The sequence below is a fragment of the Podarcis cretensis genome, assembly GCF_951804945.1.
Source record: "Podarcis cretensis genome assembly, chromosome: 6".
NCBI classification, from domain to species: Eukaryota; Metazoa; Chordata; class Lepidosauria; order Squamata; family Lacertidae; genus Podarcis; species Podarcis cretensis.
Window position 1 is genome coordinate 61,351,723 of NC_137175.1, and position 16,135 is coordinate 61,367,857.

General features: G+C 41.6%; 1 protein-coding gene across 1 annotated transcript in view; it reads left to right on the plus strand.

Annotated features, from left to right (window-relative positions):
- Nucleotides 1-16,135, plus strand: part of FGGY (FGGY carbohydrate kinase domain containing) — a 145,964-nt gene that overhangs the window by 16,505 nt on the left and 113,324 nt on the right. The window contains exon 5 of the mRNA XM_079982128.1: nt 13,271-13,359. Within this exon, the coding sequence (XP_079838254.1) occupies nt 13,271-13,359 (89 nt within the window). The remainder of the gene's footprint in view (nt 1-13,270; nt 13,360-16,135) is intronic.

A 16,135-nucleotide genomic window follows, 5' to 3' on the forward strand; every position in this document is an offset into this window, starting at 1 on the left:
GACCCCCAATTTTTGACTATTTTTTTAAAGCAAAAAACGTCTTATACACAGAATAATACGGTAGTTTAAAATAGGTCTACAATTTGACATGTGTGTTTGCATGGGTGTTCTCTGGTTATGATACTTCTGTATTCTATGGGTTAGCTTGAGCCTTTGGTCTAATGAAGATTTTTATTCAACATTTTTATATTGTCCTTTTGGTATGTAAAGTGTCTTGGATGCTTATTTTTGCAACAGCACCGTGTGGTGGGTTGAGATCACCCAAAGTAGGGCCCTTGGTGGTTGGTAAGAGTTCTCCAAGGAAAGAAGCAAGGGGTAAATAACCAGAGAGAGGGGAAGGCCACTGTGTTTACAGAGTATCCAAATCTTGAAGGGTCATGATTTTGGTTTCATTTTTAAAAATTGCTTGGAAACAGTGGAAATTGATTAGATGTTGATTAGGGTGCATATATTAGTATTAGTTATTGCTTCTGTATTTGTCATGAAAGGTAGATTTTCTCCACTATTTTGAGTAGATCTATATGAATGGAAGGGACGCAGGTGGCGCTGTGGGTTAAAGCCTCAGCGCCTAGGACTTGCCGATCGAAAGGTCGGCGGTTCGAATCCCTGCGGCGGGGTGCGCTCCCGCTGCTCGGTCCCAGCGCCTGCCAACCTAGCAGTTCGAAAGCACCTCCGGGTGCAAGTAGATAAATAGGGACCGCTTACCAGCGGGAAGGTAAACAGCGTTTCCGTGTGCGGCTCTGGCTCGCCAGAGCAGCGATGTCACGCTGGCCACGTGACCCGGAAGTGTCTCCGGACAGCGCTGGCCCCTGGCCTCTTAAGTGAGATGGGCGCACAACCCCAGAGTCTGTCAAGACTGGCCCATACGGGCAGGGGTACCTTTACCTTTTTATATGAATGGAGGGACTTGTTTCTTTTTTCCTGTCTTTTAAATAACTATGATACACATATAATAATAATAATAATTTATTATTTATATCCCGCCCATCTGGCTGGGCCTTCCCAGCCACTCTGGGCGGCTTCCATAAAAACCAAAAATACAGTAAAATCACACGTTAAAAACTTCCCTGAACAGGGCTGCCTTAAGATGTCTTCTGAATGTCAGGTAGTTGTTTATCGCTTTGACATCTGCTGGAAGGGCGTTCCACAGGGTGGGCGCCACTACCGAGAAGGCCCTCTGCCTGGTTCCCTGTAGCTTTGTTCTCGCAATGAGGGAACCGCCAGAAGGCCCTCGGCGCTGGACCTCATATGTAAGGGATCCTAATTATTCTACAGCAGGCATAGGCAAACTCGGCCCTCCAGATGTTTTGGGACTACAATTCCTATCATCCCTGACCACTGATCCTGTTAGCTAGGGATAATGGGAGTTGTTGTCCCAAAACATCTGGATGGCCGAGTTTGCCTATGTCTGTTCTACAGTAACAATTCTAGAATTAAAGGATATGTTATGTTTTGATGCTTTAGCTGATCAACTTGTTTGGTCATTTATAATAATGGAAATAAAAGAATGATGGGAAACTGAAATGGGGACAGGGAGGTGTTGTCCAGGGATACATAATAAATCTATTTATGAGCTGGGAATTTAATTTTATCTTCTGTTTGTGATCCTTGTTTTGCATCTGATGCTAAACCATGGTTTGGGGTTGCTGCTGAACCATGTCAATGGGCTGCCACAAAATATTTGGTCTATCTCCTAAAAACAGTGGCTCCAGACTTACTTGATATGGTTTTGATCATGTCAAATGCAAATGTGAATTGAAAAATTATTGAATATCCAGTTGCAGAGTCTTGTTCTGCTTTTTTTTCTTTCCAGGAACTAATGTACCAGCAGTATATGCCATTAGGCCTTGGTGTCTTCCTGGGGATGAAATTAAAGTATGTTTTTGTTACACTAATAAGCATAGTTCTGTGTGAAGAAATTAAGTTGTAGCTTTGTTTCAAAATAACCAACCAGAATGTAGCATCTCATTGTAATAATGTATTACATAGCACAATGTTGAAAGTGACAATGCTGAAGGTAAGAGGAAGCAAAACAAGCACATCAAATAAACACTTAAGCCTACTTGAAGTAAGGGTTTGTAAAGTACTTTTTGAGCAAATGGGAATCAGACAGAGAATTGTGACTTTCTTGGGAAATGACCTACTCAGGTCACCTTTCAGAGAGCATAAAAAATAAATCTTCTGAAGTCCATTTCTCTTCCTTCTTTGTGAGAGGAGAGCACTTTTGGATGAACCATATATTAAGAGCAAGATGTGTTTGGCAGGCCTGTGCAAAGAAGTTTACACAGTGTCTGTCTGCATGGTGTCTGGCTGTGATTTCCTCTCTAAGCCTCCAGTTTTCAAGGGGATAAAATGTCACCCAGCTCACTATTGAAAACATTTCCTTTAAGAATTAAAAACATTTCTCTTAAGAACTGAGCAAGTAGAGTGTTTGTCTCTTTTTTTCTGCCTTCCCTTGTGGATTTTTGTTTCTTTTTTTTTTACTCTCCAGAGTCTAATCCCCTCTTCCTGCTGCAAAGCATTAAATGATATTCCCATTTGCTTCCGTGAGTACGTCCTTTTTGTCTTGTGACATTTGAAATGTGACAAAACACCCGACCCGCGAAGGAGCCTTTTTAAAGGCTGCGGAGCGGGTGACGGGGGGGGGGGTGTGGTGCTGTGAGTCCAATGCTTCCCCTGCCCAGCGAAGCCGCATGCCATTCGGCGGGGAGCAACGACTTCTTCTTTGAAAATTTTGGATTTGGACTAAAAGGAACAACCCGTGAGTAAATTGATTGGACTTAAAAGGGAAATTTGATCTTTGAATTTGGAGTGAGCGGGGGGAGTGCAAAAAGGAAGTCCACCCCCACCTGTTGTAGATGGCTCAACGCAAGGATTTGACAACTAAGATCGAGAGATGAACTTGTTTACCTGAAAAAAATTTTTAACTTCACGAAGGGAAATTACAATGATTGTGCTGGAGGAGAAGACTGATTTGTGGGAACTAAAATGCAACCCCCCCGGGAACCGGGAACGATCCGCTATGAGAGACTGGTGAAGAGACACAGAAACTTTGACAGCTGTCAAAGTAGCTGTCAAAGCAGGAAAATAAAAGAGAACTTTGTTACGATGGCTTTGCTGGTTAGATTTGTTACAATTTGGACATAAATTATTGGAAATAAAGGCAACAAGTTATTTGACTTTTGGGTCTGATTTTGAAAGAAATTAAGTTACCATATTCCCTCTAGAGGGAGGCTGGGACATTGCAACAGTAGCAGCAAGTGGAAAAATACTATGAATTTGAGCAGGATCTGTTATCTCTTGGGAAAGCTGCAAAAACGAAGCATTATTTTGTCTACAGAGGTTTCTATACTAAAGGAGACAATGGATTTATCTATTGAAGAAAGGAAGGGACTTGACGCAAGTTATGTTCCTGAATAACAAAAGCCTCTGTGGAGAACAAGAAGTTTCTGAATTAGAAGGTTTCTGCAGCAGAACAGGAAAAAGCAACCTGAGGAATAAGAGCTGGACCAAATTTGAAGCCGGAGTATTTGGAACATCCAGACTTTAAAAGGACCAAGAAATAGAATTTAAGTTAGACTCTTAAACATAGAGGTCTGGATGGAAGAACAATGACTTTTTCTGAGAGTTTTTTCGAGATTGGACTTTCTGAAATTAAAAGCTATCAAAAGACGGCAAAGTGGAGTTGAGATATAGACGTGGATACACCAGGCTGGCAGTAGACAATGGATGAACTTTGGGGATTGGAACCGGGGAAGGGGGGGGGGAAGATTTGGAATCCAAAGGCTGTAAAATTATATATTATTTCTTTCTTTTCTTTTTTCATGTTTGTTGTTTGAAAATAGGGGAATTCGTGGAAGGGAAATGGGGTCGAATTATAGGGAATTATATAAAATATAAGGAGAAATGGTTCATTAAGATAAATAAGATAAATTAATTTGGAATAAATGGGTTATTTAAAATTACAAATAAGGTTTTAAAATTTGGGGTAAGAATCTGTGGAATCAATTTAAGGGAAATGGAATACAAGAGGGGGAGGGGGAGGGGAAGTCCGGGAAAGATGCCACTGAAACCAAGTGTAAATCATATTTGTTTTTTCTTTTTTTCTTGCTATCTTTCCTTTTTATTCTGGAAAATTTTTAATAAATATTATTAAAAAAAAATGAAATGTGACAAAACTATTGCTGCCCCCTTTTCATTTTCTGGTCTCTTTCTTCTATCGTTTACAGACCCTCCCAGCCCCCACACCTGTGTATATGCCTAATAACACTTTAAAAATGCATCTGCCAAGTGAGGCACACAGTTCATCTATCCGTTGAAGTGGAATCTAGTCCATGGAAACTGGTGCCACAAACCAGTTACTACTCTTCAGGCTGCACAACAAGTCTTGAAAGCTGCTTTCTGTCCAGTGAGAAGCCTCTCAGCAGAGGTCCAATAGACACCTGTATGTCTAGATGTTTGCAATATTTTGTTTAGCCATCTTAAAGCATGCTTGTTGCCTTTCACCATCCCAGTTACTTCTTATGATTGAGAGTAGATTTATATGACTGCCCTTTTCCACCCTGCAGTGGTTTTCTTGCAGCTGTCCTATATTAAAATTGAAGACTCATATCCGGCACTTGAATTGAAGTGTCTACCTCACCTCAGTGCATGCTGTTGGCAGCACAAACACTCTGCCAGGGCTTGCTCAGCATCTTTCCACCCTGAGTTGCTGAGGAAAATCTGCTTACCTCATCCTTTGTTACTAGAAAAGCCATCTAGGGTTGTATCAGTTTTCTTGTGGTTGCTGTACAGCACCGTTGCAGGGGGAAAGGGAGCGTTGGCATCGTCTGCTGAGTCAGTTCTTGGCCTAGGACAAGGTAGTTTTAAGAAGAGCTTCTGTGCTTCAAAATCTACAGGGAGAAGCCTTCAGGTTGTAGGGTTTCCATTGGTTTCCATTAGTGATGCTGTGTTGTGATGCAGTGCCACCCTTTGTCATCAGCGGTATAGCTCTGGAGCCTGAGGGATCACATGCCTCCCCCCCGCCTCATGCCAAAAGCTTATTCCAACCACTTAATCGTGAGAAAAATAAGTGTGTATTCCGAGTGCATTTTGTTGTTGTTGTTGTTTAGTCGTTTAGTTGTGTCCGACTCTTTGTGACCCCATGGACCAGAGCACGCCAGGCACTCCTGTCTTTCACTGCTTCCCGCAGTTTGGTCAAACTCATGTTCGTAGCTTCGAGAACACTGTCCAACCATCTCGTCCTCTGCCGTCCCCTTCTCCTTGTGCCCTCAATCTTTCCCAGCATCAGGGTCTTTTCCAGGAAGTCTTCTCTTCTCATGAGGTGGCCAAAGTACTGGAGCCTCAGCTTCAGGATCTGTCCTTCCAGTGAGCACTCAGGGCTGATTTCCTTAAGAATTGATAGGTTTGATCTTCTTGCAGTCCATGGGACTCTCAAGAGTCTCCTCCAGCACCATAATTCTGTAATTGTTTTGTGTCCAGGCACATGACTCGGTTGTAATAGCATGCTTGTTACGAAAAGTTGGCAGTATTGTATTCAGTGTGCCATGCCGTGAAATGGGCCATTCTGGCTGTAGAATAAAATGCCTATGAGTTAGGGATACATAACAACATTGAGAAATGCCTCCCTCCCGTATTCAAGAGAAATAATGTACCATTTTGGTCTGAACATAGGCTGCACCCCACTCCCCATCCCCCCAAAACTGTCTTTTATAAAACCTGAGTGTGACCTATAACTCATATAGGCAGAGAAGCTGTGATTTTAAAAAATCTCATTTCTAGGGTGTGGTCTGTAGTTGGGGACAGCTTATGCATGCACCAGGCCAGTTCAGTAAGTGGAAAATCTTCGAACCTCCGTCTCTTGAGCAGTTGAGTGATAACAAGTTATGTTTCAAATACATCTTAGCTCTCACACCTTACATTTCTTGGCAGTGAGGAAGCAGATCAAGGGGAATGTGATATGATGACCTAACTGTAGTTTTCCACTTCTATGACTCAGATATGGAAAGGATTAAGATGACTCCTTTCACTCTAGGGAACAGGATGGGTGCATCGTATGATGCCTTTTCTTTTTATGATGAATTTTATATTATAGTGGATCACCCTAAGGTTTATTCTCTGGTTTTCCAAATCTGCACACATGCTTTCTACCATTCTAGATTAGACACCTCCTCTGATACTTTTCTTTCATTTTATTTGCACACTTTTGCATGATGCAGCATCTTTCTTCGTTCTTCCTGCTCTTTGCATTGCCTGTCTCCAGACAAATATGGAAGTAAACCAAGAGAAAAACCCAGCTGAACTCACCACTGTGAATGATTTTGAAGTCAGGGTTTTGTTTTGTGTTTTTAATTTTGGACGGGGCTGTTTTTATCAATCACAGCTCAGCAGTACCTTTATTGGGACCAATCAGAATGTCACAAACTTGTGACAACCATTTGAGTTCTCTAGAATGCTTTAATCAGACAAGATACTATAGGAGTGAGGAAGGCAAGGATGAAAAAATATATTAAAAAAATTAGGCTGATGTTTGTATCCGTGTGGTCAGCTTGTAGGCTCAGTTCCAAGATGGAGATTGCAGACTGCACAGGTCCCTTATAGGTGCTACAGAGATATCAAGTTATACACCTAGAATTCTTGGATAAAGAAACAATGGCTGCTCCCCATTTGTGAGCAATTAAATCTGGCTTGTAACCAGATCTGTCCTTTAAACGAAGCGTTTAGGCTCCTGGTGCAACAGAGAAGTAAAACAAAAAACCCAAACATGCGAGTCTTTCATTTAGCAAAGCAAGTAATGGATTTTGGATGGCGTACTTGATACCAGATTTCATATTCAAAATATAATTTCAGTTTGGTATGAGTTTAATGTGTGTAACGTTTGACTAATATATGGGTAAATGGTAAAGGACAGAGACAGCAGTGATATATAGAATGGAGACATACAGCAACTTTTCGAACAGACTGGGAAATGCTTCAAATGTGGTGACTTTCTATGCATCTGATTATTACTTCTGTGTAGCAGAAAAGTCTTAACTATGTAGACCGATACACACTATTCTTTTGTGTGTGTGTTATGTGTTGTGAAGCCACAATCTGGTATGTGTGCAATTTATAGTATATATGCTGTAGCCTAGTTAGAATTGTTTGCTGTGTCAGGTATTTGAAATGGCCCTTGTGATTCTTAGGATTCTTGATACAGTGCCATGTTTTAGCTTATACTTGCAGAATATGTGTGTAAAATGCACTTGGACCTGGTCACATTTTCCTATAACCTTCTGTGGCTTAGAATGTTGGACCATGACTGGGGAGGCCTGGGTTCAAATCACCACTTGGTCATGAAGTCCACTGGGGAATTGCCACCTTGCACACCACTGGGTCAATCACAGCCCAACTCCTTTCATAGATTCTCCCCTGCAGATTCTCCTCCTACTCCAAAGAAGAAAGCAAGTAAAACACCATAGGTCTTGACTTGTAGAAACAAAGGTGCCATGCTGAGTCAGGCTATTGGGCTATTCATCTTAGTATTGTCTACAACGACTGTCAGTGACTCTCCAAGGTTTCAAATTGGCGCCTTATACAGCCCTACCAGGAATTGAAGCTGCTACCTCCTGCCTGCACAACAGGTGCTCTGCTACTGAGTTGCAGCCCTTTCCTTTATGTAGTTCTTTCACTCACAAACCACCCACTTCTTCAGACGCTGGGATAATGCTCTCATGGGAAGGAATTGCTTTATGAATGGTTCTGATGGTTATCTCCTTCCACCATGAAACGGCACTCCAGAGACCTCTGTGCCACGAAGATAATGTTGGATGCTGTCCCATATGATGTGCCTTCAGTACCCTTTTCCTGCCTGCCATATCATCTATGAAAAGCTTGCTGTGTTTTTAAAAAATTAATCACTGCTCGTTACTCATTACTGTGTTTTTATATCCCAGTTGGAGAGCCATATTGTGCCAAAAGGCATCTGTTATGCTTTCCTTCTGTAACGATCATGGTGTTCAGCAGTTATATCCAAAAGATAGAATCATAGAATTGGAAGGGACCCTGAGGACCATCTAGTCCAACCACCTGAATGCAGGAATCTTTTGCCCAACGTGGGGCTCAAACTTACAACCCTGAGATTGAGTCTCATGCTCTACCTGTTGTGCTTCAACACCAGAGATGCATTGTGGGCAGGGGTTAGTTTGCGGAGAGGTGTTCTTGAGTTGTGGCGTGTGTTTCGGGAATTAGATTAGTTTCCCCATTGATCTAGCCTGCTTCATTCACACTTCATTTATTAGCGGAGAGGAATGGGATATTCCCTTGCACATGCTTTATTTCACAGGGCAGAAGGCCAGAGCATAATATCTTGGCAATTAATAACCAAATGGCAACTACTTTGTAATCACTCCAGTTCTCTTTCTCTCCCTTCCTTGTTTGAAGGAGTCTGGCATATTTATGATGTTCACTTCTTCATTTACAAGCAGTTTTTTTCATGCTTCTTTTATTCCCTCTTGTCACCTTTGACCCACAATGACTAGCAAAACATAGATGCTAGAAATTCCTTCTATCAAAAACATTCTTTGGATAGTTGAGAGAATGAGGAGGGAGGGATGAGTGGTTCTCCTTGTCCCCATCCTCTGAGGCATCAGAAATAGTCTCAACATCAAACAATCACCAGGTATTGTAGATGGGTCCTGAAATCTCTATAACTTCCCCCCTCTTGGCTTCCAGTGAAATGAGTTTTCACTAATGTGGAAGGGGAAGAAAGGGAAAAGCAAGATCAATTCCTTGCCTGTGACATTCTTATACTTGCCAGTTCACCACTGTTTTAAGCAAACACAGCAAATATCAGATTCATTGAAATAAACAAGGCCTACTTCCTTTAAGATTAGAGGGGCTAGAAAAATATTTTAGACGCCTAGAAGATACCTTTGGTATAAAATGTTTAGGAGAGATAGGAACCTGGCGATTGTTTTTGTTATTACTCTTTTTCTTGGAGGTTATAATAGGAAAGATAAGCATGTTGCAGGCATGGCCTAAGTACATTAAATCTTCCCTAACTGCAGAAAGCTGAATCAAGAAAGTAAGAAACATAGGCAAAGGGAAAGGCCAGAAATCGAAGAAAATACTGATCATCTGTTCAGTTCAAAAAGAGCTTTAAGTAATCAATTGGTGTCTCACATGTCTTTAAAGCAAGACAAAAACAGTTAAGAAAATGTCCAGAAGAATATTTCCAGAAATAGTATCTTGAGTACACAAATCACTAAAAAGAGAGAGCACTGAATCCAAACATTTGAGAACAACTGCACCTTTTCCATCCACCCTTGGTGATGACCCTCAAATATGCCTGACATCTGGTAAATGGATTGCTCATTCATGCCTCCATGTGCTGGCTAGATTAAAAGTTGAAAATGCTGTCAGGCCAAGGTCCAAACGAACAATGGCAGTCCTAAAATAACTCCTGTATCAGATAGTCCATGAAGCCCCCCCCCCCCCAATGCTGTCGAGGAAACAGTCGGAGACTGGAAATGGTTGTGGACTTGAACTGACTTGTTATGGATGTGGAACCTCAGGTCTTTTACACATCTCATTGCAATCAGTTGAAAACTTCCCTAAGGTCTCTTTGGCTGCAGGTGTGCTTCCAAGCTCGTTTCCATAGCATGGTGAGGAAGAGATCTTGTCTATGGAAGTACACCCAGAAACTGCCAAGAGATTTCCTGAGCTGGTAGATTTCCTGCCAAGTGCTTTTCCAAGAAGCCATTAATACAGTGGTACCTCGGGTTTCAGACGCTTCAGGTTACAGACTCCACTAACCCAGAAATAGTACCTTGGGTTAAGAACTTTGCTTCAGGATGAGAACAGAAATCACATGGCGGCAGTGCGGCGGCAGCGGGGGCCCCATTAGCTAAAGTGGTACCTCAGGTTAAGAACAGTTTCAGGTTAAGAACAGACCTCCAGAATGAATTAAGTTCTTAACCCAAGGTACCACTGTACTGAGAAAGGGATACAGATACAAAACTTCTCTTAATTCCTATGCTCTCCTGCAGAAAGAGTGCAGCCTTTTCTTCTGTCCTGTTTCTGCAGTGGGCAGACTCTTGCTCTTGCATCACCAGTGCCATGAGATCAGAGATGGGGGAATTTGTGGCCTCCCAGATGTTGCTGGCCTACAGCTCCCATTTCTCCTCACCAGTGGCTGTGCTGGCTGGGGCTGATGGAGTTGTAGTTCAACAACATCTGGGAAGTCACAGGTTCCCCCTCCCTGTTTAGGGCTTCTGTATATTATGTATGACATCTAGTGGTAACCAGGATCTTAGTCCCAACATGGATATAAAGTGTGCAAATCAATATGGCTGCACCATGCTGCAACCAGGATGGCAGGTGTACGTGAAGGGACAGAATTAAACTGGTTCACCCATTGGTTTTAGTGATAACTGTTCTTCTGCGATTCATCATTGCTATTCATATGCACATGTGTTGAGAGCCAGGCTTACCCATGTGTGGGTTTCCTTTTGACCCATGATCCAACTTGTAAATTAGTCATGTGGCCTCCAGATGAGCAATAACACCTTACCCCTAAGATGGAGGCTGCAAAGATTCCTGATGGGTAGTTTTCAGAATACTTGATATGTCCCAATAACTTCTAGGAATTGTGGTCTGTTAAGGGACCTGAGAATCGTTGTTGTTGTTTTGTTGTTGTTGTTGTTGTTATTGTTTAGTCATGTCCGACTCTTCGTGACCCCCTGGACCAGAGCACGCCAGGCACTCCTGTCTTCCACTGCCTCCCGCAGTTTGGTCAAACTCATGTTTGTAGCTTCGAGAACACTGTCCAACCATCTCCTCCTCTGTCGTTCCCTTCTTCTTGTGCCCTCCATCTTTCCCAGCATCAGGGTCTTTTCCAGGGAGTCTTCTCTTCTCATGAGGTGGCCAAAGTACTGGAGCCTCAGCTTCAGGATCTGTCCTTCCAGTGAGCACTCAGGGCTGATTTCCTTAAGAATGGATAGGTTTGATCTTCTTGCTGTCCATGGGACTCTCAAGAGTCTCCTCCAGCACCATAATTCAAAAGCATCAATTGTTTGGCGATCAGCCTTCGTTAGGAGACCCTTATTCCCCTCACAGAGCTACAATTTCCAGAGTTTCCTGGGGAGAGGGATTGGCTATTAAACAGCCGAGCAGAGAGTAATTTATGGTGCTCTGCTGTGGTAGTATTTCCAGCTGTTTAACGGCATTGGGGTTGACCACTGCTTTAGCAAGAGCAGTGAAGTGGGTGGAATCTGGCAAAGTGACTGAGGACAAAGAGTTGCATCCTGGGGGTGGGAGGCAGGCTAGCTAAACAGAATTTCTTTGCCCGCGGCTCTGAAGGGTAAGTGGCATGATATGAATTGGAGCATTAAACCCCCTTTTTTAATAATAATAAAAAGAGGCCTTCCCACGGGATTTTGGTATACTTGTTAACTGTGTGGGTGTAGCACAAATGGAAGAGTGAATTATAATTAGCACTGAATGCATGGAGACAATTGTCCTAGTGTGGAAGCATATTGCAGAGCCTGATGTACTTTGTCTGCGCTAGTCAGTGATGACAAATCACTTTCATGACAACAATGAATCATTTAGATGCTCTTTAAGGGTCATATTTTTGTGGCTTTTGGGGATGCACAGTAGTGAAATTAATATCCCGTGACTTCTTATTTTTCTCTCTCTACTGAATAGCTGGGTTTGTTTAGGGTTACATGATTAATATTCACCAAAAGTCTGTTCCTTTTGACCCTAAATCACAAGAGAATTGCTCCTCAGTCCTGTCCCACTTGCTGTCATTAGGCACAGCCTTGAGTGCCTAATATGGCTGCTCTGGTCTGCTTGGCCTTTGTTCGAGGAAACTAGGATAAGCTGCCCCCAAAATGTTGAAAAGCTCTTACCTAGAATTGTACCTCATCTCTGTCCAAGTAGATTTCCCCTACTGCCATTTCTACTCCTTAAAGACTTATAGTTACATATGGGAATGCACCTGTATTGGAATTGTTTTAAAGATGTTTTTATTGTTTTGTTGCTTATTGATATGAATTCAATATTTCATACTGCTTCTGTTACACTGGGAATGCATGATGATTTTTGCAAAATAAAACAGAATGGCTTTTTTAAGAGTAAAAGCTTACATTTTAGAGACAATAAAAATACATAGGGTGGAAATACCAAAGGTCATTTATTACTGTGTGTACAGCTAAATTCAAAGAACTGTGGCATTTCACTTTCATAGTGAAAACACTACTGCTTTCGAAAAAAGTGGCGGACGGGGACCCTCAGCCATCCTCTTTTTTAAAATAATAATTTTTGTTTGCACTTTTTACATACAGTTCCAAAAGAATAAGTAAAAGTTAAAAGGAAAAAAGGAAAACAAAACCACAACCAAAAAGGGACACAACCCAAGACACCTAAGGACTTCCCGTCCTCTCCTTCTCCAGTGTCCTTCCTTTTCCTTCTCTTCCACATATTCTAAGTTGCCAAGTTCTGCTCTTAATAATTTTCTCTTACTTCCTCTTACACTGCTGAATTTATTCTAGTCCTGCCAATCGGCTCACCTGTTTATACTGATTTTTAAAATACTCTACAGAAGTTTTCCAATCCTTTTTATATTCTTGATTGTCTTATTCTCTTATCTTCCCTCAGCCATCCTCCAGTAGATGACTAGGTGTTTCAGTTCAGTTGGTGATAATGCCGTGGTTGGTTGTCCCCTGGGACTTTTCCTTCTGCATAAAAGCTCCCAAATGAAACCTCAACCAAACCAAGTTTTCTCCTGTGATATCAGGATGAGTAAAGGCAACTTGAAAGCCCCATGGCACCTCTTAAGTCCATATCTCTGGGCAAGTATGGCTGTTCTGAGTGCCATTCCTGTGGTGGTTATCACAGAGTGCATGGGAATGATACACACACACACACACACACACACACACAAACACGTATACAAGGAATAAAGGCAAACAGTAGTACTGTACAGGCTTTATATTTATCCTGTGGTGGTTGCAAATAGGATTTGTGAAAACATCATTGGGGAAGGCAATTGTTGATTCTTGTTAGCACCACATGTTGGAAAAGAAGACATGAACAAGGGCCAGATATGAGCTGCCCAAATTCTTTTAGTATATGCGTGTCTCAAGCACATGCTGATTACTTTGTGTAGGGATGGGTGAGGTCTTATTCATGTCTTGGATATTTGTTTATAATTTACATTTGTTAAGAAGTTACAGTAGACTAAAACTGCATATTTATATTTTTCCCTTTAAAAAAAAATTGCTAGAATTTGCGAGAGTCGTGCTGGGAAAAAGCAGGGTACTTCTTTGATCTTCCGGATTTCTTATCGTGGAAAGCAACAGGTGCCACTGCAAGGTATGTGAAACACTACTGCATGCTTGGGGTTTTTTTTACCATATCTTTTCTTGTGTTAGTTTTTCGCCTTAATTCATTTTGACTATATGCAATGTATGTACATCTGTATATGATTTAGGCTACTTGGGAACATCTTGAACCTATCTTCTGTTGCTATGGTGCATTCCTGAACAAAATGGTTCTTGTAAGCACTTTTAATTCTTAGTATGTTGTCATTACTATTGGTCTCGCACTCCATTTCTGGAACCTGAGCCAAGCCAATGCCAGTTTTGTTCTTTGAAAGTACTGCCAGGGCTTTATAATTTCCGTAGAGACAAAAGCATCTTAACATTCCAGTTTAGGTGCAAAAAAGGCGAGAGAGGGAGCCCTTGGAATCCAAAGACTGACTTCAGATGGAGTAGAATATCTGCTTTCTGAAACCTCCCAGCTCTGGATATAAGTAAAAATAATTCTTTTCTTTCTAGGTAGTAGTACATGCATAATATGGCCAAAATGCTGTTGTGCCCTAAAATGTATACTCTATCAAGCCTCCCCAAGGGAGAATTTATCAAGAAACTGGTTTGTTGGTTTGTTTCCATTTAAGTGTGTGAGAGTGCATTCTACAGCAACCCTTCCAGAACTGGAATTATCTAGATTACCACTTTCTCAAATAGCTTTCTATCAAACTGCAAAGGAGAAATGGGTATGCATCTATGAAAGCTGTTGCCCAAATGCTACTTAGGTCTGCATTGCATGGTGTTTTGTATTCAATTCACCTACAAAAATGTTTGAGATCTAAGTGGTTGAGGGAATCATAGAAGGTGAGACTTGATGCTAGCCACATTACACCTTACGTTTCATATAAACTGGGCTGACCTACAAAATCCCTGACCATTTTAAAGGTAAGAGAATCTGGATTTCTTGTTCTAAGCTTTGAGTGCTAAAAGAGGGTGGCCTGAGGCAGAGACAAGAGTATATGCTTTCTTTTGTCATGGAAGAATTAAACGAAGAAGACTTAAATTTTGTGGCACTGAAAACTTGCCTCAAGTGTGCAGTGTTGTCTTTTATGGAAAGGGTACCTAGTTTTAAACTTAGTTTTCAGCATTCAAATGCAGGCATAGGCAAACTCCGGCCCTCCAGATGTTTGGGACTACAATTCCCATCATCCCTGACCACTGGTTCTGGTTAGCTAGGGATGATGGGAACTGTAGTCCCAAACATCTGGAGGGCCGGAGTTTGCCTATGCCTGCATTTGAATGCTGAAAACTAAGTTTAAAACTAGGTACCCTTTCCATAAAAGACAACACTTCTAGTGGGTATTGGACCAAGATTATAGCAATTATACTACTGATAGGGACAGAGACAGGATGTCCTGGAAGGGGTGCTGTCCTCAGGGGCAAAGATTCACAATGTGACAGAGAAGTTGCCAAGTCTTATAAAACCCAGCAGATGGTAAGAGCTGTTTGACAGTGGCATGGATTCCCATGGAAGGTGGTGGATTCTCCTTCTCTGGAGGTTTTTAAGCAAAGGTTGAATGGCCATCTGTTACGTACGATTTAGTTGAGATTGCTGGGGGTTGGACTGACTCTACAATTCTTTGATTCTGTGATAGAATCCGTTGGCTGCTAGTTATGGTAGAAGGAAGGAGAAATCTTAAGCACTGTTGACAGTGAAAGAGAAACTCATAATATTTTAGTAGAGCCTACACCTCCTAGATCCTTAGACCTAGGCTAAGCCTCCACAGTAAAGGTTCTGTGTTGTCCTCTCTTTCTTATTGAGGTTCCATACTTAGAACAGCTGTGTTTAAAAAACCAAGCACATACTAGCACTAGAAAACAGTCAAAGCATTTAAAAATAGAATGAAAATGAAAATGCATATTCCATTAAAATAATAATGCTTTTGTTCTAAGGCCATCCATGATGGAAACTGATAAATAGACCTAGCCAGAGAGCTCTCTCAAGCATTCCTAGCCCCTCACAATACTGGAAAACATACAAAATAACAAACCTCTGTTTTGGAAATCATTGTCCGTTGTGCTTAGTATTAGGTGGTTATTGCTTTGTTTGTTTTAAATCTCTTGCTGCTGTTAGAGGTTTTGTACACCGACGCTTCAGTCCTAAACACATTTACTGAGAAGTAGGTGTTATTGATTTTTTTATTATTATAAAAAAACACAGCCCAATTGATTCAGTGTGCTTGGAGTTCAGTGTTTTGGATTGTTTTTCTTGCATTGCCTAATGTACCACAAATGGCTTGTGACTGTTGGGTAACTTGTACTTCTGCCACCAGCAGAATTGAACACACATATTTGAAACTGTTTTCTCTTGTGTTGATTTGTGGATGTTGATTTTCACCTTTCAGAAAGTAGCAGCTTTCCTTTTTGCACATTCCACAAATAGGGGGGATAAAACCTAGCACAAGTAATACTTACACACATGAGTTTATTGTTAAGTGAAGTCATGCACGAACTCTGCCCGTTATTGTTTCCTAGCCATGATTAAAACGGAGTCATAAACCAAATAATATTATCAGTTCTGGGTGGCAATCTGAAGGGTAACTTGAGATGGGCATATTGAAAAATCTTTAATCTTGGCGGAGCATAAGATCTAATAGTAGCAGTAGGTTTAAGTTTCACATCCCTCTGGAGACCACCTTCCACAGTCAAAACTGGCAGTATCTCTGTGTGCAAAAGAGAGTCCAACTTTGAAATGCTCCCCACCCCGAGGGGGGGGGGCGCTTTCCTCTTTGAACAGCTTCTACCCTCCCTGTCTGGAACATCCAGACCTGGGCACTAGT